At 52.2% G+C, this 20,633-nt stretch overlaps 2 protein-coding genes across 2 annotated transcripts; one reads left to right on the top strand and one right to left on the bottom strand.

The window, feature by feature from the left end:
* The first annotated feature begins 3,749 nt into the window (after positions 1 to 3,749).
* LOC34619915 lies at positions 3,750 to 7,226 on the top strand. Its single transcript, XM_026334385.1, has 6 exons — positions 3,750 to 4,074; positions 4,276 to 4,947; positions 5,181 to 5,985; positions 6,247 to 6,401; positions 6,565 to 6,664; positions 6,941 to 7,226. Exons 1-6 carry the CDS (start codon positions 3,750 to 3,752, stop codon positions 7,224 to 7,226), a joined length of 2,343 nt encoding a protein of 780 aa, XP_026190170.1.
* Positions 7,227 to 7,536: 310 nt separating this feature from the next.
* Positions 7,537 to 12,963, bottom strand: LOC34619916. The gene is made up of 10 exons (XM_026334375.1): positions 12,249 to 12,963; positions 11,780 to 12,061; positions 11,160 to 11,566; positions 10,056 to 10,869; positions 9,665 to 9,848; positions 9,128 to 9,392; positions 8,584 to 8,694; positions 8,382 to 8,497; positions 8,054 to 8,222; positions 7,537 to 7,809 (listed from the first exon to the last, which is right to left on the bottom strand). The coding sequence occupies exons 1-10, from the start codon at positions 12,961 to 12,963 to the stop codon at positions 7,537 to 7,539; spliced, it is 3,336 nt and encodes a 1,111-aa protein (XP_026190160.1).
* Between the last annotated feature and the right edge of the window lie 7,670 nt (positions 12,964 to 20,633).

Below are 20,633 nucleotides of genomic sequence, written 5' to 3'. Positions count from 1 at the left end.
TTGGTGTGGGGAAACGCGCACTAGCGGGTGCAGATGAAGTTCGGAATATTAGGGCCTTCTCTGACTCCCTCTGTGGCTGCTGCTCCACTTGTAAATCTGACTTTTTCCCTACTGAGGGTGCAGCCTCAAGAGGTGACGCCGTTTGCTTGGGAGCTCTCCACTGTCTCTCTAAGCACCTCGTCAGGTTTTGTTCTCCTTGTGATAGTACCTGCTGGCCCATGCTCTCTAACTGAATGTTGAGGCTATGTGGAAGCTGCGAGTAGTTCCGAGCTCGATACCATGCAGGCTTTTTGCCAATTAAATATCCTCTTGGCGTCTCTGGTACGCATAAAGCAGATTGCGGGCAACGTATCCTCAAAGAATCACATGCCTGAGGGGCCCTACAACCTGATCCATTCCGATCGAGTCGCAAGGAGGGGATAGATCTCTTCTGCTCGGCGCGCTCTTCAATTATTGTGTCACCCTCCTCCCTATCATTGTCTGGTAAACGCTCTAGCACAGCTACCCCTGCCTGTTTGCTGTTGCCCTTCTCGCGGTGCGCACATAGGAGGGGACTGCCTACAACAGCCTCCCTCTCCGAAAGACTGGCTGTCAGAGGTGGAATGCGCGGAAAGATGCTTCTGGCTCTCTCCTGGGGCAGCCCCAGGTCCTCCAGGCTACTTCTAGGAGGCTGATATCCACCTGCTTTCTGTGGATCCGGGAATTTAGTATCGCCTTCACGGCCACGCAGATTAAACTGCCACAAACGAGGCGTGTGTGCTGTCCGTGCGCGGAGCCGGGCACCTTCGGCACCCTCCATAGTCAGCTTCTGCAGCCTGCTGCCCATGTTCTCCAGTCCACCTTCCTTTGCTTGTATTTGATTAATATGCAGTGACCTCGACCGCTGCAGCTCCTGTTTCCATGGACATGCACCCTCCAAGTCCATCAAACTGGAGGGGGTGTTACTGTCTTTCCGCTCTCCTGTAGCGACGACCGAGGGCTTTTCTATCTCTGACTTCAATGGCTTCTCAGGAAGCCCTGAGCTGCTGCAGGCTTGAACGCACAATGATGCTTGTTTGTAGGCTTTCTCTGTGCTCGAAAGGCTTTTGGAAGACATGAAACTCGAGAAGGGCCTTGTACATGTCTTGGAGCAGGTCTCCCTTTCAGATCTTTCTCCTTGTATACCACATTGCAGTCGTTGCTCGTGTCGCAGTTCGTTGTTAGTTGCTTCAAGGGCTTTTGTGCAACGCAACGCTTCGAGTTCGTCTGTGTGTGCCCTAAGTGTGACCACAAGGTGCTGGAGTTGATCCTGCTGCATCTTGTCCTTCTGCTCCCAAGCAGCTTGTTGTAGCTTAAAATGGCTTGTTGTAGCAGCTACTTCTTTCTGCAGCTGCTGTTGATGCAGCTGCAGCTCACGAACCTGCCGCTGCAGCTCTTTTTTCTCACCTTCTGCCTGTACAAGGCGGCACTCGTAGCTGCGGGCTATGCTACGGCTGTCCTCAAGCATCTCGAACAAGCGCTGTTGCTTCGAGCCCTGCTGCAGCAGCTCCTCAGCTGTAATTGCAGAAGAAGGAAGGACAACAGCAAACTTGTTCTTTAAATTGCGCGCAGCTGCCTTCTTGGCTTCGCTACAGCAGCTGCAACCATCCTCACAGCTTACAGGGTGGACGGGCCTCAGGGCGCACACGACGCAGTCTGCTGCAGTTTCGGGAGGCAGTATCTCCTGGAACTGTTGTAAGAAGCCTGTAATTGCGGCTTCCTCTACCTCTTCACGTTGAGTCCCTTCATAATTTGCACCCTCTGGCTCTTTGCGGATACCCCACTGCCGCAAGCAATGATGGAGGTTAGGAGGGTCGTCAGGAGCAGTAGTTCCTGCGTCTGTGAGTTTTTCAGGAGTACCTGCGTCTTCTCTTGGCGTGAAAGGGGCTATAGGCAATGCCCAAAAGATGGCAGACGATGGCGCCACCGCATTTGGTGAGTTATGTGTTGTGACACCATCAGGTGACTCTTCAACGGCGAACCCCCCCTCCGCCAAACAATCAGAGTCACCTACGTCACCCTCGTTGGCAGCTGCAGCAAGGAGCCTCTCTTGAGTCGTATTATTGGCTCTGAGAATACTGAAGGTGCCACCATCTTCCTCCCCTTGTAAACTGTACCGCCCGATGATGCCCGTCTGCCTCTCAAGTTCACTTTGCAGCTCAGGCACCTCCCCACTATGCTTTTTATTAGCAGCCAATGAGCTAGGTTCTTCCAGCACCAGCGCATTCGACCCTGTGCAGTGCTGGTTCTCTTGCTGACTAGCCATTATGGACTAAAGGCCCGGCGTCAGGCCAATCGTCCAAGAGAAGCGACGCCCGCATCCACTGAAACTACGCAATTAGAGCGATTACCTACCTATTAATCTGCTTCATGGGGTCGTGTGGGAAATAGAACCCTGCATTCTTGCAACAGCAGCAAAGCTGATGCTTGTCAAGGGGCAAGCAAAGCCTGATATTGTGGTTCTATATGCGATACCTACTGAACAGGAGGAGCAGATGTGCCAAGGTTCTAGTATCTGCCTCCTGGTGGCGGTGCCTCAGAGTGCGTGTAGGTGTGTGGACTTCTTTGTGCTGTGTTTAGGCGCTATACAAGGCAGCAATTTTCGTGGGACCTTCATACATTCAACAGGCGCCGACTTGTGAGTTGGGGTAACGCGGTGCAATACACCGGATGCTAACCTCTGACGAATTCCGCCGGTATGCACCCATAAATAAATTCATAATGCGGTCAAGAAACGGAAGACTTGAGATATTCTAGAAAAATTGGGCATGCAGTCTGAAGGGCGGCGGTGGCACCGACTGAGCATCAGGCAGCGGGTCGGCAGCAGTACCGGAGTCTCGTAGGCTTTTCGCTCTAGCGGCATCTGTCAATGACAACCTCGCTGGCGTTCCTACACTGTGAAAAAGGGACATTTTGCAGAAGAAACGGGACCGCCAAGGAGAGAGAGGGGCACTCTCTTCTCGGCCTTCAGCATGCAGGCTGAGGCGCAGAGTGCGCTGCTCAGTTTCAGTGTGCGCTAGCTAGGGCACGGCACCCCCTCTGTGAGGTCCTGACCTCCCGAGGACTTTCTTGAGTGTCACTGACACCTGCAACTCTATGGACTGGCAATAACCAGGAAGAAGAAGCAGAAGCTGGCCATATCTCAGCAGGAGCCCCCAGGGTGCTGCAGCTGGGGCACCCCAGTGGTAAATGCCGAAGGTGGGCAGTGTCTCGATAGAACCCTCTAACAGCGGTATTTCCCCGTTTTTCTGGACGATTTAATGTTTCGTTTCTTTGAGTAGCTTTTCACGTCATCTGATACAGCAGGGCCCCTCCGGCCCCGTTGCCACGGCCCTCTTCCCCTGGTCGACTCGCATTCCCTCCGGAAAGCCCGGGGGAAGCCTAGATCCCCTCATTGCAAGTTTGCTCTTCTAATAATCCCCTGCCTCTTTCTAAAGAATCAATAAGCACAGACCCCCTGGGATCAACGCGTTTACGGAGGCGCCCCCGGACGAACCTCAGCCGCTGGATCTAAACTCTCCGAGGGCTCAAGACCCTCAGTAACCCCTTCATCCTCGTCCATCCGCTGTAACACCTTTGAAAAGATTTTAGCGGAGCAGAGACGCATATCGCTTTCCATACAGTAGCGCGCATAGCAGCAACCGTAGCAGCAGCGGGGCGAATACAACTACAGCAGCAACAACAGCGGCAGCTGTTGCTGCTGCCATTTCGCCCGTCGGGCTCCCGATTCGATGACCCGCGTTAGACCGTTTGAGTGCCTACGGTGGGCCTCTCGTTCTTTCCGTGGTGTATTATCGGTACCGTGTTTGTGGGGACTCTTTTTGTTGCTGGTGACAGTCCTCCTCTGGAGCGCCACAGCGCTTTTGCTCCAAGAACTCTTCCTCAAAACCTTTCCTCGGCCCCTTTTTTCGACTTTTGTGCAATCTGCTTGCCCCGTTATCTTTCTATTAGCCCCTGCTGCCTCTGCGCTACGCAACAGCAACGCCTGGAAGACCAGCGGCAGTGGCACCGGCATCAGGGCCCCTATCTGGCAGGTTGTTCTGGCGGGCTTTTTGGGTAAGGCACAAACAGCTTTTTTTGTGTTTTCCCTACAGCCACCACGCTTCGTGCTGCCGTAGACGCACCAAGCAGATTTCATACGGACGACACTCGTTGCGGATCCCCCAGACAAGGCCGTTTCTTGCCGTCCTTGAATACAGCCCTCTCCAGCGTGTTGTCGTCATTTCCACATGCTCGCACCACTGCGTTGCGCTGCAGCTAAAGATGCTCAAGTTCTAACTGTAGACAGGTGCCTGCGTCTGCTACAGAAGCGGAAGCAGCAGCAGCAGAACAGGCATCGCGTTGTGCTCGCTCCAGAAGAGGGGCGGAGACGGCGACGGCGGCTGTTGAAACTCTTTCTCTGCCCTTTCAGACTGCTGCGATCGAAGGCTTCGAAAGTCCAACGCTTACCACACGGATTTGCAGAGGCCACGAAGTCGCCTCCTAAAACGCTTCTCAATCCCCCTCCCCCACGGCAACGCTCTCACCCCGCGGATTGCACGGAGGCTCCTCTGGCTCTGCATAGTGGCGTATGCAGCTCCACCGAACGCGAGGCGGGGGGAGAAGGCGTGGAATTCTCACTTCTTACTGCGAGTCCCTCTCTTGTGGAGTTGTCGAGTGCGCATTACTCTAGCACTGCTCAAGCAGCACTACCTGTCTCCGTGAACCGCAGGTCTTGTACAAATGACACCTCCGGAGGCAGCAGCTGCCACTCCAGCACGGGCTGTACCGACAGTTTCAGTGGCGGCAAGGCGTGCGGCAGCGTTGAGTGGGCTGTGGCCGAAGGCGTCGGTACTGAAACGGATGAGCTTGAAAGCCTTGCTACGAAGGAACTTCACATGCGCTTGAGAAGCGTCAAGCGCACGTTGCCTCTGACTGCTCTTTGGCTAAGTAAGTCCTCTCCGGCTGTATCTGCAGGTGTTGCCTCCTGCTCAGGCCGCTGCTTCTGCTGGTGCTGGGCGTAGGCGGCGGTTTAGCCTCCTGTTGGGAGGGTGGTCTGCTGTCTGCGAAGCGGCAGGCCGAGGAGCTGCTCCACGATGTCAAGTCAGCGCGCCATGCGTTCTGCGGAGGCGCTTGTTTCAGATCCTGTTCCTGCTTGGCTTGCGTGTGCCGGCTTGCTGCAGTTGCCCAGGTGTCTTTCGACGCGAGCTTGACGTTACTGAGCATTACTTCGAACTCCGTGATTCAGAGTACATCCGTCTTTTTGTCATATTTTCTGGCAGTGGTGTTTCTCAAGCAGCAAACCCGCCGCTCAGTGCTGACGTGGCTGGTGATTCTCGCCGCAGGTGTGGGGCTCATCTCTTCCCACGTGCCTACTACACAACATGTTCCTGCAGGAGATGTGGGGGTAACGGGGGCAGGAGTGGCAGCCGCAGGAATGCAAGCCATGGTATCAGCCCTTCCTAAGCAGCCCGATGCTCTTGTGCCTTCCCCCATACTTAGCAGCGCAGTACATGCGGTCCAAGTTTTGAACAGTTCTCAAGTTGCGGCTTTATCATCCCCTCAAGAAGTAGAAGAGCCTTTGTGGGAGGGCTTGAGTGATCTCGCGGCAGAGTTTAATGCAGCCCCTGCCGATCATAGTCCTCAGGAAACTTCTGCTGACAGGGAGGCTTTCCAGACGAATCTGGGAGTCAATGCAGACACCGTGGAGCCTTCGGTAGCACTTGTCGGTAATCCCCCAGGTGCCATTCATGCAGTGCTGGAAGCTGCTGCTCTGGGTCCAACGGCAGTTGCTGGTCCCCCCGCAGCGGCTCTAGGTGATCCTGACCAAGCAGCTGCTGCTGAGGATACACCCGAAGCCGCAGCGAGCGACAGCGCTCTGGGGTACATGCTTTCTTTCATGGCGGCTGCCGCCTACGCGCTGCACACGACGGCTCTAAAAGCCCAGGAGATTTCTGATCCGGACTTTGACGTGGAGCTCATCTACGGGTGAGCCGCGTATTTTTGCACAACCCGCCAAGTAGCAAGCCTCTCTTAGTGGAGAGACACTCATCTCACTCGAAGAGAGGCGATTCTAAAGCCCTGAGTGCAAGGCACCCATTCATACAGCAAGGCTCCCTCGCCAGGAAGGCCTGCCAGCCACTGCCCCCCCTCCCACCCCACCACAGCGGCGCTCCTGCTGTGGCGACTCTTCCTGTTGCTGTATATATATGGTGGCAGAGTGTTTTTTCTGCGCCGCTGAATGCGCAGGATGATGGGTCTGTGGGTGTTGGTGGCCTTGCCTGCGTTAACACTGCTGATTCACGTCTTTCGGGTAGAGCCCTTTATGTGGCCAAACTTCCTCTCGTGGGTGGTGCTCCTCCTGTGCGGCCTGGTGGGAACCGCCCTTGCAGATATCTGCTGGGGTACGTGCATGCACCAGACTTCCGAACCACGTTGTGGTTGCCACTGCATGGCTGTGGGCTACCCAGTTGCGATGTGGAGAGCGCTGTAGGGAGGCTGGTTACTCTGGGGGGTGCTGGGAAGTCGTTGAGCCGTATGGATGTCCTTTTGCGTGTTTGCTCGCAGGGAGGGCCGTCTTTCTTCTGAACCCTGTGGTAGCGACTGCAGCCTCCAATGTGCAGATTCCCATCTCTCTCCTCCTCGACGCGCTTGTTGTCGGCCGTAGGTAAGCCCTTTTAAAAGCCTTTTCAACCCGCTTCCTAAAATCAGGGTCTCCTTTCCAGCATCCAGAGTTTGGGCAAGTCAAGGCCTGATACCGTCCATCCTTCTGGGGGTTGCTTCTCTCTGCTTCGGGGAAGTTGGGCGTGCCGTATCCTGCGTCTCTGAAAATGATACGGAGCTGCGCGTCTAAATCTCCTTAAGAGCCGTACCTACAGGATTTTCAGTAGCAAAGAGAGCCGCCAGCTTTTCCTGGTTCTGCTTCTCTTTCTTTCGCTTGCAGCTTTGATAGCTGGTACTTCATCGGGATGACGGCAGTGCTGACTGCTGTTGTGGCCGTGACACTGATCACGGCAGACAAGCACCATCACAAGGTGGGGAGTCCTCTCTGGCTGCCGGCCTGCCTGCCTTCATATGCCTGCATGAGCGGCATGGGCAGGGTTTTAAATTCTGTATGTGTTGAAGTAGCAGTGTCAACATGCAAGGGCATATTTTGGGGTAGGATGCAGAACAGGGCCCTTGATTTGCAGTGTGCCTCGACAGACGCAGAGCAGAGGGTCTGCTCTTGATCAGTGGACTCCTGTGTATATATGTATGACCTTCCCCATAGTTGATAGATCGAGTGCTTGGGATCGACCACCTCTCTCTTCAGTAGCTGTGGGAGTCTCCAACAACCAGTCAAATGCCTGCCTTATTCTCGCTCAAGGTTTTTGTGGGTGCTGCGGCAGAGGCGCGTTCATGCCCCAGTCATGGAGACATGCAACTCCGCGGTCGTCGAGGTCTAGGAGGGCCCTTCCCTTCCAGCCGAAATATGCATGCAGCTTGGGGGGGAGAAGCCTCCATGGTGCTTGGTGGTTATCCACGCACAGGAGCTTGCTTTTAGATTGCCGCAGACGTGACTTGATGTTGTGGCGTATCCCCGGCCCAGTGGACTGGGGATATCGGCGCGTGGCCTCTTCGTTGATGCATCACGGGGAGGGTTCGCAGCTCCCCGTTATTTTCATTTGTCTCGTATATCGGTTTGCTGCGTAGCGTTTGAACAGACTTACCATTGGCAGTGCCTTTCAAGTGTGTTGTGTCTCTAGATTTATGCATTCGTGGAATGGATGCCTCAAAATACAACCTATAATGAAGTTTCGCTGCACTAAACCCCTGCCAAGCATCTCAAAGTCCCCACACGCAGATGTTTGCTCGGAGCCAGCTTATCAGCAACGCGTTTGCGGCCTCTTTACAGCCCTTGTCATACAGTAGAGTCTGGTTACACGGGCAAGACAATGCACGCGGCCCTAATGGCATAAGGAAACCATCTTCACTCAACCCACCTACCTATGAAGAATCCCATCTGAAGTAGCTCGTCCTAGATAATAAAATCGATCACCCGTATCTTTGTGTCTACATTTCGCGTATAACGAGGTATTCGCGACGGTGCCGCTGTTTTAAATGAGACTGAATGGTAGCCTTGTTGGGCAACGGTCTGCAGGCAGTCCCTAGCCCTTGCTGCACCATCCCGCAGTTCACTCTTACTCGCCAGCAAAAGATTTCGGCAAGCATCATATACCAAGCGCCTACTGGGCTTTTTCTGCTTTAAACAATACCTACGGAGTCTTTTTCCTGGTAAAACCCTGAACGGCCATGTGCCTTGGGGTAGGGGTTCCCTGAAGACAGTCTGATGGGAGTGCTAGTTGAACAGCACCAGGCAATTCGTCTCCTGGTGAGCACCTCACCCCGCTTTTCGCGCCTTTGAAAAGATACCTCCCTGATTGAGATATGCGTGAGACAGTCCGCGTCCAGGCTCGTTAAAACCTCTTCCGGCAGTAGCTTGGCAATGAGTGAATGCTCTCTCTAGGTAAATAAGAGACACTAGGCATCACCACGTCGCCCTTGCAGCACAGTTGTCTGCACAGTCCAAGACAGCTTCTAAGAGGCCTGTTTACGGCGATTATGCTTCTTAATTACGTCAAGGTGAGCCGCTTTCAGGTCCAGAAGTATTTCCTCAACATTTGAGTTACCGCCACCTCTGGCAATATCTAGGAAATCCTGTGACAGCACAAGCAGCGCATTTCGACAATCAAGGCACACTCGCCGAAGACGTCACTGAAGATGCCTAACCACAGCTCTGAACCCGTAAACTGGAGCATGCCAACTGGAACAGTCTGCATGATGCTTTTTTGTCTGCATTCTCTAAGAGACCGCCTCAAAGATAATCCCCCCTTAAGCTGATGGGCCCTATAAGTCATGTACGCAAAAAAACCAATCGTAAAGCTATCCGTTGCATTTAGACCCTCACACACCGCACAGGAAGGGTATCCCTTCACGACGTGTCAGTGAAAGGCAAACGCCCAAGACATTTCTGCTCCATGTATGCACTGACGGGAATATACACTCCCACATAAGGCGCTTCTACGGGGCACCAGCATCAAAAAAAGATGCATCCCAGCCTGATACCCCCAGGACATTAGATCGAGCGCACCTGAGGCATCGCAAGGGATCGCTGGGAATCGTAAATCTCCTCGTCAGTGCCACGGATATACCGCAGTTCGCAGAGTTCCCAGCAGTTGCACCGCCCCGGAGGAGGGGCCCCCGGGGAAGCGACCTCTCTCGAGGAGAGCAAGGAGGTGCAGCTGTTGCAGAGCTGAATGGACGTGCAGCAGCGCCTCAACACGGATGTTCTGAGCTCGTCAAATGTGAAGAGTAACGGGTCGGTCTGGAAGCCCCATGGGTTCAGTCGCAGCAGCCTGCATATCGCATGAGCAGTCATCGAGTTCCTTGCTTTGGCCACAAAATTTCACCAAGGCTCAATCTTCTAGTAGCACCTCAATAAGCAAAGAGTGCTGACGTCCACCGCACAAGAAGAAAGCAAGTCACCGTCCAGCTCTTGTATGGGCCCGTTGTTAAAGCGTTTGTAGGGACCCTGGCCCCTCTGTAGCCCCTGTTGCGTCACGGCTCCCAGACACTCTGACTCTGTACAAACGTCGCTCGCTTAGCTGTATATATGTGAGGCGCGCACCGGCAGCTCTCTGTTCCATCGGCGTTGCGATGTATATACACATCTGCGACGAAGAGAGGCGGCAGTGGCTGTCTACTAAGCGTTCGCAGGAAGAATTGCCAAACAGCCCGCCTCGTTCTTCTTCTCAAGGAAGCGCTGTTGACTAATTCAGGCACGCACTCTGCCAGCCACAGCTGGCTGATCCCTGTGATCAGTTCAAAACAACACACGAAGCCTGCAGCTGCGATCTGCTCGCTACGCTGGTGGTGAGGAGTCCGGATGCAGTCACTGCATTGTGCATGCACTAGAGGGACGCCTGGAAACCTTCCCAGCTTGTACATAGAGCACGCACAGTGCGTTGAATAGGTGCACCAGAATATGACGGACAAGCAACACGGAAGTGGAAACATACCCACTGGAAGCCGTCCAGCAGCAAAGACCCGGAACTCCCTGCCCTTCTGCAACTCATAAGCCTCGACCAGCGTAAGGCAGTGGGGTATCTTTATATATGCATGCGATTTTTCCAAGGGGGAGAGTAGGAAGTCGAGTTCTTCCTTCTGCGAGCTCTCCTCTTTCCGCATAAGCTGTTCATAGACCCCTTCAGGGCGCGCACTAAGCCGCCGTACAACATTCCCGTTGGCCAGTGAGACTCCCAGGACAGAACAGACATCTGCACAGCCTTGTAAAGGGTCTGAAAGGGCGCGCGATGCAGCGGCTGAGGCGTGCAGAAGTAACAGCACTTCCCATGATTCGGTACACGCAAATGCCAAAAAGCTACGGACCGACGCAGCCTGCGCGGTAATCTGGGAAGCATTAACATTATGGGCTCCAGCGACAATCCAGCCCGCATCGTCCAGTGTGCTATTGTTGAGAAGGGGCGTCACGCGACTTCCGGCCATGGGAATACATACAGACAGGCACTGCTGCAAGGCAGCCACGGCATTATTCACTGCATCATCAGAAAGACCTCCACCCCGCCTCTCGTCGCAGGCCTTACCACCCTTCTGCTGGGTATCGCTGGATTTCTTTTCTCCCTCAGTTCTCAAGCCAGGAACAGGTAGCGCTTCTGCAGCAGCCGGAAGGCCATGGATTCCCTCGAGAGCTTCTGCATCTGCAGCGTCCGCCCTAGGGGACATACGAGGAGAGTCAGCTGAAGAGCTTGGGGAAGAGGGTAGCTCAGACAACCACGACTCCCCATCACTCGATGGCTCAGAGTTTCGCCAGTCCTGAGCCAACGCACCCCGACAGACGCAAATTGCAGCCATGAAGACGATTCTGGAAGACTACAGGCAAGAGAGAGACGAATGCAGCGAGACTCTCACATACTGTGAGCTAGAACCAAGAGACAGCCAAACAGCAGCTATCAAAAGGGCCCAACATGGGAACCGTCGAGAGCATGCAACAGGGCTAGCCACAGCAATAGCACCGTGAGTGCGACATACAGTTAGGTATGCACTCTGCCCGTTACCTCAGTCACCATATCCGTTGCAGCACCAAAACTTCCAGCTAGACATACCTCAGTAAATTGGAGAAGCCGGTCGGGCAGGCCGCGCTTGCCCCTACTGTTACTGCTGATACCGTTTTTGCACTGCGGTGCGAGGCGCAAATCGTCACGTGCCACAGCTTCAAGAACGGATTGAGGCATTTGAATACAGCAACAGCGCAGGCAGCAGCAGCGGCAAGCTGCGGAGGTAGCCGAAAGCGTCTTCTCTCCCTCCGCACTGTTCTGCGAAGCAGAACTAATGTGTGTGTTGGCGCTGTTGTTGCTGGTGCTAGTGCTGTCGCCGCTGCTGTTACTAGTTGCAAAATCCAGAATGTGTTCGTAGACACGAAATCTCCCTGTGGGACATGAGCTGCAAAAGTTGAAGGAGAGACGCCATTGCACGATGTGGCAAGCGGCAACGTCCGCCGCCATACACGCATCTGCGGCAAGCAAAGAAAACAAAAAACCGGCTAGTACCCCCAGACGTGTAGCAGCATTTCGAGCTTGAAGCAATCTCATAGGCGGAAAAGTGCTGTAGTCAGGACCATAAGCTCAAATTATAAAACCCCCCTATAAAAAGCCTTGTTTCAAAGCCACGCCACTGCAGTGCGTCTTATAGGTCCCGCTGCATCCCGTAAATAAAAAAGGCGCACCGGCTGGGCCCCACAAATAAAAGAAAAGCTCCCTGAAGGCGGCTTCTGAAAGACCGTCGGGACGGCAAGGCCTGCACCTCCAAGCCGGGTCGAGAAGGGCCTCCTTCAAGAGCGTTTGCAGCTCCGAGAGTGACCCTTGGTCACCTCCCTGTTGGCAAAGCTGAAGAAAGCCGACGGGGGGGCATACTTGGAAGCTTGAGTTCTTCATAGACTGTTGCTGATCAGGTTCTTGCGGGAGAGGAAAAATATTGCATGTGCCCGTTTCGCTGATTGCAAAGGCAACTGCACAGCCCAGGAGGCGCCACAACAGCACAACAGCCCGCCCGTTGTGTCTGCCGAACCTCCTGGTATCTCGTGGACCCTTCCCCCCTGTCAGAAAGCTGACAGGCTGGCTATGAGTGATCACTGGATAAACTGCGATCGCAAGGAGGAAGTCGGGGGTAACGAAAGGCAGAGAAGACAGGCTTACAAGGACACGCAAAGGCATCCAATGTGCAGGGTCCTAAGGTATCCCGAAGTTTCTCCTCCATCTCCTTAGCAGCGCATACCCATGCAGCCCCCCTCACCCCCCGCATGCGCTGGCACAAGCGACGCACGTCTACTCCCCCACTGCTGCTGTTTCCCCTATGGGGGGGCATGGTGCCCTCGCCACAGCAGGTGTGGATTTCAGGAATGTAGCTCCCAGAAGAGGTGGAAATCGCGTCTTTGTGCGCCATGTCATGCGCAGAACTGCACTGCAGACTTCGTGCCGACGGAGATACCTGGGGATGCTGCTGCTGTTGCTGCTCATTTTGCGCCAGTGTGACTTGGGCAGGTGCCTTGCCCCGACTGAAGTGCTCCTGCTGCCGCTCCAGCAGTGCCACAACTGGAGAGGGGTGCACCTCAAGAAGCTGCTGCGGAAGGAGGCAGAGTGTGCGGCCTGTGTCGGCAAAGAGCCGGCAAGAGAAGTGGGTAGCAAGCCATTCGAGCAACAAACAACCAGAGATGGGGGCTACTGCTTCCGCGATTTCCCGATCTGCCTCGGGCAGTAAAGCGCGCGGCCGATCAGGAGACGCACTGTAAAGGTCAGGCGCAGCCTTTGCAGCTGACGATGCCTCACGATTAGCTCGGAACTCCGATGTTGTACCTGTTGCTGGTTGTGTTGCCGCGTTGTTGCTCTTTCCCGGCCCCAAAGAAGCGGCCATTCGGCTGGAAATAAAGGGCGAAACCATTATACGGGTGATTCTTTGTCTTTGTTGCTGCCTTCGTTACTGCTGCAGATCAACGTCTCGATGCACTGGCTAATCGGGGGCCTTGAAGAGACTCCACAAGGGCCTCCCCTGCACGCTGATTTCAGAAACAGAGAGCTACAGACCGTTCACAAAGGCCTACACAGAGGCAAGATCAAAACGGAAGCTGCTTTGCGGGGTACAGGGCTGCGGGCTGCTCGAAGCAGGTATATAGGCCCAGTCTAGCAACTCCACAAATGCGCGTGAAGTCTCTCTTTCCATGCGCTTTTATCACCTCCATTCAGCATCAGAAGAAGAAAATGCCATTCAAAGACTGAATTCGTGTTAAAGCCCATGTTGGTACCTGTGTAGCTGCCCCCATTGTTTGCCGTTTTAGGGTATGATTTCTGGGGGGCCCCCTCTCTGGGTCCTTCCTAGGTAGGTGACCCAGCACTGAAAGCCTGTTCTTCATGAGCCCCCTCCACTAATTGGTGCATTGTTCTTGGCTTAAAGCAACAAAGCAGCTTAGAGTTGGTTACACGCTTTAGCTCTTTTTGCGCGTGCACGCACGTCAGCAGTGAAGCGTTTTGCCATTTTTCTTGAAGGCATTGTACTCAAAGTAGCGAGTGGCAATGGATGTCCTCTGCAGCCCTGCTCCAAAAATATGGCTTTTGACTGCACAGGGTACATGCATTTCCAGAATGCCGCTGGGAAGCCTCGCGCTGCCCCAACATACAGCAAGAGCCGAAAAGCATAGATTCTAAGGACAAAACTACAGCTTCCTCTTTATGTAGTGGACTACGCTACACCTGTGAAATTACCACTGCGCGTCTTGAACATGATTAAGCTCATACAATTATTGGCAATGGTATTTGACTGCTCTTGCGCACTATTTGTCGCAGCGTTGTTCGCAAGTAAAGACTTCGTCTACTTCTCTTCTTCTGAGTCGTAAGCAGAAGAGTGTAACGAATCTCGAGCTTGAAAAGTTCGTTAGATTCAAGCGTGGGCTACTGCGAGGACAAGACAGGCTGCCCTACAACCCAAAAACTCAATATAGAAAAGCGAGACAACAGTATGCCAGGCTTGCCAAACTCATCGAGGGCTGGAGCGAATGTAATTCAGAATGTCAGCGGAGAGCTAAGATTTTAGGACTCTGGGAGCATGCAGAGCGGACCACTTGAATGGGGTGCTATATTCATCATCGCTTTCATCTTTTGACGAAGGAATAAGAGGAATACTGTTCGTGGGGACTAGCATTGTTATCAAACAGAGCCGCAAATTCTCCCACAACCAATATAATCATGAATTACGTCTTCTTCGGGCACTGAAAGCCGAGCTTTTTGCTCTATTTTACTTGAGACTTCCATCGAGTGCGTCCTCAGGGCTTACCAGTCCTAGAGTTCTAGCACATCTGTGGCTTTCTGTGGATCATCCGCCTCCACATGGATCACCTGCTTACGTGGAGAAGTTCGCAGATTAGTTTGGAAGCCTGGAAAGTTGCTTGGATTGTCAATGTTCATGGTTCTGTAACACTTGTAACTTCTAAGAGCGTTGACAGAGCGACACAGCGTCGAGTCGTTGGAAAACTATGAAAGGTATATGCCACCTGGTCACACACCTATTCGTCTTTTCAGCTTATGATGCACTTCGTAAAGTTTGCAGGTCCACCACGACCAAATATATATTCTTGAAACACGGCGAACGGTGCTTTTATAATGGAGTACTTGTCTCGTGTATTCCGCATGCTGCATCGTGCACTAGCCTAACCTTCTGTTATCTGAACTCCCCCGCAACTAAGGGTAGCTGCTGGCTACAGACCATCACGTCCAGACCCGGAATGGAGGAATCCTTCAGCTTGGGCCAGGGATGCCGCAGAACTACAAAAAAGCAAACTTATCGTTCCGTTACAAATTAACTCAGCACTAGGAAGAAAGCCAGCCAAGCAGTTCTATTTTTATGGAACTGGAGTGCAAATATTGCAGAAATACGGGTGGTGAGCTCTTCCTGATCACTCGAGGCAGGGCGGTTCTCGTTAGTGATGTTAGGGTCATTGTGTAGCTGAGAAATACCGCCACGCCACAACGTATGGCCGGAATTCCGAATCCCCATCAGCAATAATACTGTCGGGATCCGTGTAGCCTTGAAACACAAATTTAGGATAATTGAGCAACTTCGCGAGGCGTGATAAACCTGGTAAAAGGGGTGAAATGGGCTAATTTGCTGAGTCAGTCGACAAATACGTAGATCCTGTTATGACCCTTGACTTCCGGCAGTCCAATAACAAAGTTCGAGATCAGCCCAAACTCTCGCATTCAAGGCCCATCTGTCTTTGCAAAGCGCCGAATTTCATGGAACTGCGCGGCTCTTACTGTTGACAATCTGCGCATAACAGTGCATACTCCGCTGCGGCCGGCAGCATCCCAAGACACTAGAAGAGCAGGGGCAGCTTTGATACCCTAGTGTGAGTCCTACCGTTGCTCCCAAAGAGTACATTATGCGCTTTGTGCAAAACGAGACTGCGAAGCCAGGTTCGCTTTGATTCTCACGATCCTCCTAGTGTCTTGGGCTACGTCCGTCGGAAGAGCATTATGCCTTATCTTACGATTTTCGGAGCTCTCAACAGTAGCGGATACATGATGCAGTTCTGCTTTGAGGACGGCCTGCTGTGGTTCAAAGCCGAACAGGGACTTCTCCGTTTGCACCCTCCGACTTCACTCCGCAATGCCACATTACGCAAAGTGGATGATCATGTTCTTCCAGGTCAGGGATGGGTTCGCACTGTAAAGGAGAAGCCCTCACTGTCCCAAAGCATAGGACTTGCTCAGCGTTGATTTTAAAATTTTTTGTCTTGGACAAGAGCAGATGTTGAACACCGCTTTGTGCCTGTCAAAAGGGTATTTATTTGGCGAGTCGTAAGATAGCGTCTGTGAAGTCAAATGCACAGTAGACTGCTGATACATGTAGTGTGTCAAATGGCCCGCCAATATTAAGCATCGGGGACTGTTCTTACAGTAGTCTTGTTGTGGGGGTCAATACTAACGTAGTTACGCCGCCCTCCCTCCTGCTTCGGCACAGACACGCGGTTACACCCCAGCGCGCTCGTCGGCTTCGTTCGATACTTTGCCCTTCTTCAGCAAAGCATCCGTCTGGGCTCAAATCTTTTTTCATGCCATGACGGCTTCTGCCACCGCGGGACACAGCTTGAAACTGACCATGGGATAAGCTTAATACGGTGCGCTGGACAACAAGCAGGTTGCCAGCCTACTAGCAGCTCATAATTATTTAGCCCATACGCAAATCTCTCCTTGATATTTGCTCATTCCTGCTGTTCTTCGGCTAAAATGCAACTTAGTTATTCAATCAAATTTTACTTGTAAAGCTAGTAAGGCAGGAGTGCAAACTTAGAGGCACCTCTTCTTAGTGTACTGCTGGGCCGCCTGCATGCAGACTCTGCCTTACTTCGTTGAGAAAGCGACTAAACCCCATTCTCCATGGATGGATTAAGCGTTGTTGAAAAGAGGATGAGCTTATTCTGAGCACTGCCTCACACTGATTTCCAGGGCGCGGATTTGTGGATGCATGCGCGCTTTACATTGGGTCTCTCTTGGCATATCTAGGTTTACTCCACTCTGCACCGCTCCAGTGTAGAGGCCACGGTCCAAGCTTATATCACCGCATTCAATATGTTAGCGGTTAGCCACTGTTACCCTGCCATTCATTGCGACCTACAGCGCGTCAGCTGAAAATGATAAGCCTAGTCGGTCTTTAAATCTTTGTAGGTTGGAGCTGTCTCAAGCAGCTTCATCCTACAGTCCAAGATGAAGGAAGCCATACGCAAATCGCTCTCTTAGAAAACGCAAGGCATCCCGACAGCAACTCATCTGCTCCTGTTGTGGGGATTAAGGCATCTTTCCTGGAACTGCAAACGCATGTCAAATTCCAAAGAATCTACAATCCGGGACTGGGCCCAGTGGAACCAAGCTGCTGCGCGAGCAAAGGAGGCGAATTAAGTTTACGAAGGCCCCCAGCGCAAGCTATGGCACAGCGAAGGAATCTGCAGAGGATGGCTCCGCAATTGGGGACCCACGAGGGCTCAGTTCTGTCCTGATGCAGACTTACATCAATGAGCAAGAATTGCTAGCATTGCTTGGAACTGAAGGTGAGGTGCATCTGGTATTTAAGGATACGGGGGAAAAGTGCAGGGTGCATGTGTCGCTCATAAGTGCTGTGGGGGGTTCAGCTATACTTCATCACATTCTACTACACAAGTCGTGTTCAACTATGAATTTGCACGGAATTGACCAAATGATTTGTCTGTTTGTATATCTTGACTTTGAAAGAACTGTTTAGCTTGACATATGAATGCGCAGTGTTTTGTGCGTTTGCGCTTGATTCTACTGGCAACTCAGTGTGAATGCTCGGAGTGCACAAAGGATGCAACTGTGCGCAACCTAGCTGCCCCTCTCTCCTAATACCGAGAACTATTAGGGAAACAGACAGAAGAAGCGGGGAGCCTTTTTGGAAACACTTTAAAACGTACCTTTCACGTTTGTACTAACTTTTTGGTAAATGTCTTTCAACGGCGACCTTAGATGCAGGGCTCCATATTGGGTTTATATCAGCTTGAATGATGTCTTGTGCCACCCTAACAGGTGTTGTGCCACCGTCTACATCCATCGCCACAGCGTGCCTCTTTCGCCATTTGGCTTTCAATGATGAGGCTATTGAATTGCCCACCAACTTTATCGAAGCCAGGCAACTATTGTAGGTCGCCTGACAGCTCATTGCATCCGCAGCCAGTGGATGAGCGGAAAACACCTGCATTAAACCATGAAAAGCCGCAGCGCTACTTCTGAGAGGTATACGTAGCGATACACTTATTTCCAGATTCATTGCAAAATTGATCGAAAGTTTTCGAGTGTGGGATTTCTCTATCGCCTGCCCGATCCCCTAGGCGCTCACGACATGAGGGGATAAAGACGGCTAGGGTAATCCTATTTGCATTTTATAAGCACACCGATCATTCCCAGCTAGCTATACATAGCATCTAGCGCAATTGCGTATAACGCTGCATCTTCTTGTATGGAGCTCTCACCCCGCCGCAATAAGGCGTAATGACTGATAAGCCAGCTAGGCGGTTGCATGGTAGTCTCTTTGTGGAAAATAAATCGTGTAGTAGAAAGTTTTTAGGTGTAGCATGACCAGATATCCGCACATATTAACATAGCTGATAAGCAAGTACCAGAGATTTTTATGAAACGGATCTAACAACGTCATGCCACAGGGAGTTTGGAAGAGTGGCCATAGCTCACTGCAAACGGTTACATAAATCGTTTCTCAACTTAACTAGTTGAGTAAGAGATGTCTAGATGCAGCTTCGCTTGCTGCGGCTGTCAAGGGTGTTACAGAATGCTGTATGACTGTGGAGCACACACTGTTATGCTATAGTGATAGTACTGGAAGAGTAGCACCATGTCGTTGATTATTCTCTGTACCTTATGTTTAAGATTTGGGTGTTATAGTGTCGAGTTCTGGGCAGAACTGGTTATCTCGTGTAAAGGTTCTAGGATGTGACCCTACGGAATGCAGCGGGACTAGCTTAGCTTCAGCAGTTAACAGAGCACTAGCTTACACATACTTGGCTCTTCCTAACGGTTTATGCCAGTTAGTCAGGTGTTAACTTGCGTAGGGCTAGCCTTTCAGGGTTTGCGCAGCAAGCGGAAAGGAGTTACCAGGTTCGAACAGCAAAGAGGTATTTGTACACCGATCTTTTTGTATCCTATGTCTACTAGGTGTTGGAGGGAGCCCTATGAAATTTCGACATTTTGACTGAGAGGGGAAATTGTTGAAAGGTAGAAAGCCTGCAAATAGAACGAGAACGGAGAGCGCTGCATGCGCCCAAGGGAATCACCAAGTCCTTGTGGGGTGCATGATGATCGCGAGTCAATCAGACATGCCGTTTTCTCCGGAATTTTTATTTTTATTTTTGCAGGAACAGAGCTGCTGCTTATACGCGGAGTACTGCTAGCAGTGGAGGCACTACATCCTCTCGGGGTCCGCTGTTGGTCCATGTACCTGTCGTCCTACAAATTTATAACGATGAACCGTCAAGGTGTTGGTGTCCCATTATGGGCTATAATTATGTTCTGGCTTCTCGGAGGGCCGCTAAGGTCTGTTTCCGTTGATATACTTCCCCCCTCCGAAACCCTGACCAACTCAGAATATCTGTCAGAAGGTCCAACCGAAGACGGAGTTGAGTCCCCCCCGGCATACCCCTGGACAAACCCCAAGTGGGATTCGAATGTGGCCAAAAGGAGCTTGGATGAGGGCTCCACTCTCGCTTTCGGCCATTACATCGATGCACCTGTCCCCATTCCCATGGAGAAAGCCGTAATGCCATGGTCTGCCCCTGTGCAGGAAAGCACCCCTACTTTGAATGGGGAGATGGCTCCGACCATGAAGAATATGCGGTTCGTCTCAACAATTGTATCAAGCTTTGCAGTCTTACTGCTGGCTGTGTTGTCACTGCAAGTGGCATCCTGGACCGCCCCCACTGCGGATAAAGATCAGAGCAATGCGAGAAGGGAGCCGCGGGATGCCCTCGTAGATAGACCTTCATCCTGGAGCACGATTGCGAAGTTGCATGGGTACACGCTGTTCGGGGCCGGCACTTACCTTATGCTTAATGGATTGGTGCATATGCTCCTTACTCTGCGCAAGGTTCATCAAGCACAGGCCATGAGGAACGATAAACCTAATTTTCGAATGGCTTTCGTGCTATTTCTTGTTACCACTATTTGCGCCATGCTTGTGCCCCCTCCAAATAGCGTTGAAGCAGATACGTTTCTAATGGGCTTTCCAGTGAGCGCGTTTGCCCTCTTTATCGTTAGCTTGGGAGAAAGCTTCTTTTACGATCGAGATCTTGCAAGGAGGCTTTCGAATTTATCGCTCGAAGATATGCCGCCTCCTCCGGACAGCGTTAACTCTGCGCTTGATAAAGGAGCCGAAGAGGCTCAGCCTATGGCTGCTGCGGGTGGCAACTGGAATGGTCATCTCAATTAATCCTGCAAGCCGTGGCTCTAGGGTGGAAAGTATCACAAGAAAGTTTCACAAAAGGAGGTCCCTTAAGGCCTGTATGCGTCAAGGCAGCGAACACGGCGGTGCAGCAGCAAAGTCTGCTTCTGTCGAGCTAGAAGACCCAGAGTGGTTGAGTCCCCATGGGCATGCAAGACAGGAGAAATGCTCTCACTCTGCATATGGGAGGAGGGCAAATGATCTATTCCTGTGGTTTTTAATTCCAAGGGCCGCTGCATAGAATGCGCTACAGGCGCAGACCCGTGGATTTGGTTGCCTGCCCCGGTACCTCACGTGGTGCATCTCTACTTTTGGTTGGGAAGCTAACGGAGAGCGGGGAAAGGACCTCACGGTGTGCCTTTATCTCAGGTTAGCTACGATGCGGCACGTAATGACCCAGTCGCGCAAGGTTCACCGCGTATAGGACCATAATGCTACGGGAGGATCTGTGCTCATCCTTAAGAAGACAAAGGGTCTCGCTGCCTTCGATATTGCAGTAATTTATGGTTACGATTGGTGCGGCGGCTCGCATTTATCGCTTATTGCCACTTTAAACATGTCATCCTACTTTT

Source organism: Cyclospora cayetanensis, unplaced genomic scaffold (genome assembly GCF_002999335.1).
Source record: "Cyclospora cayetanensis isolate NF1_C8 unplaced genomic scaffold, CcayRef3 CcayRef3_contig_109, whole genome shotgun sequence".
In the NCBI taxonomy this organism is placed as follows: domain Eukaryota; phylum Apicomplexa; class Conoidasida; order Eucoccidiorida; family Eimeriidae; genus Cyclospora; species Cyclospora cayetanensis.
Note: the sequence above shows the minus strand (reverse complement) of the source record. Positions and strands in the feature narration are given on the sequence as shown.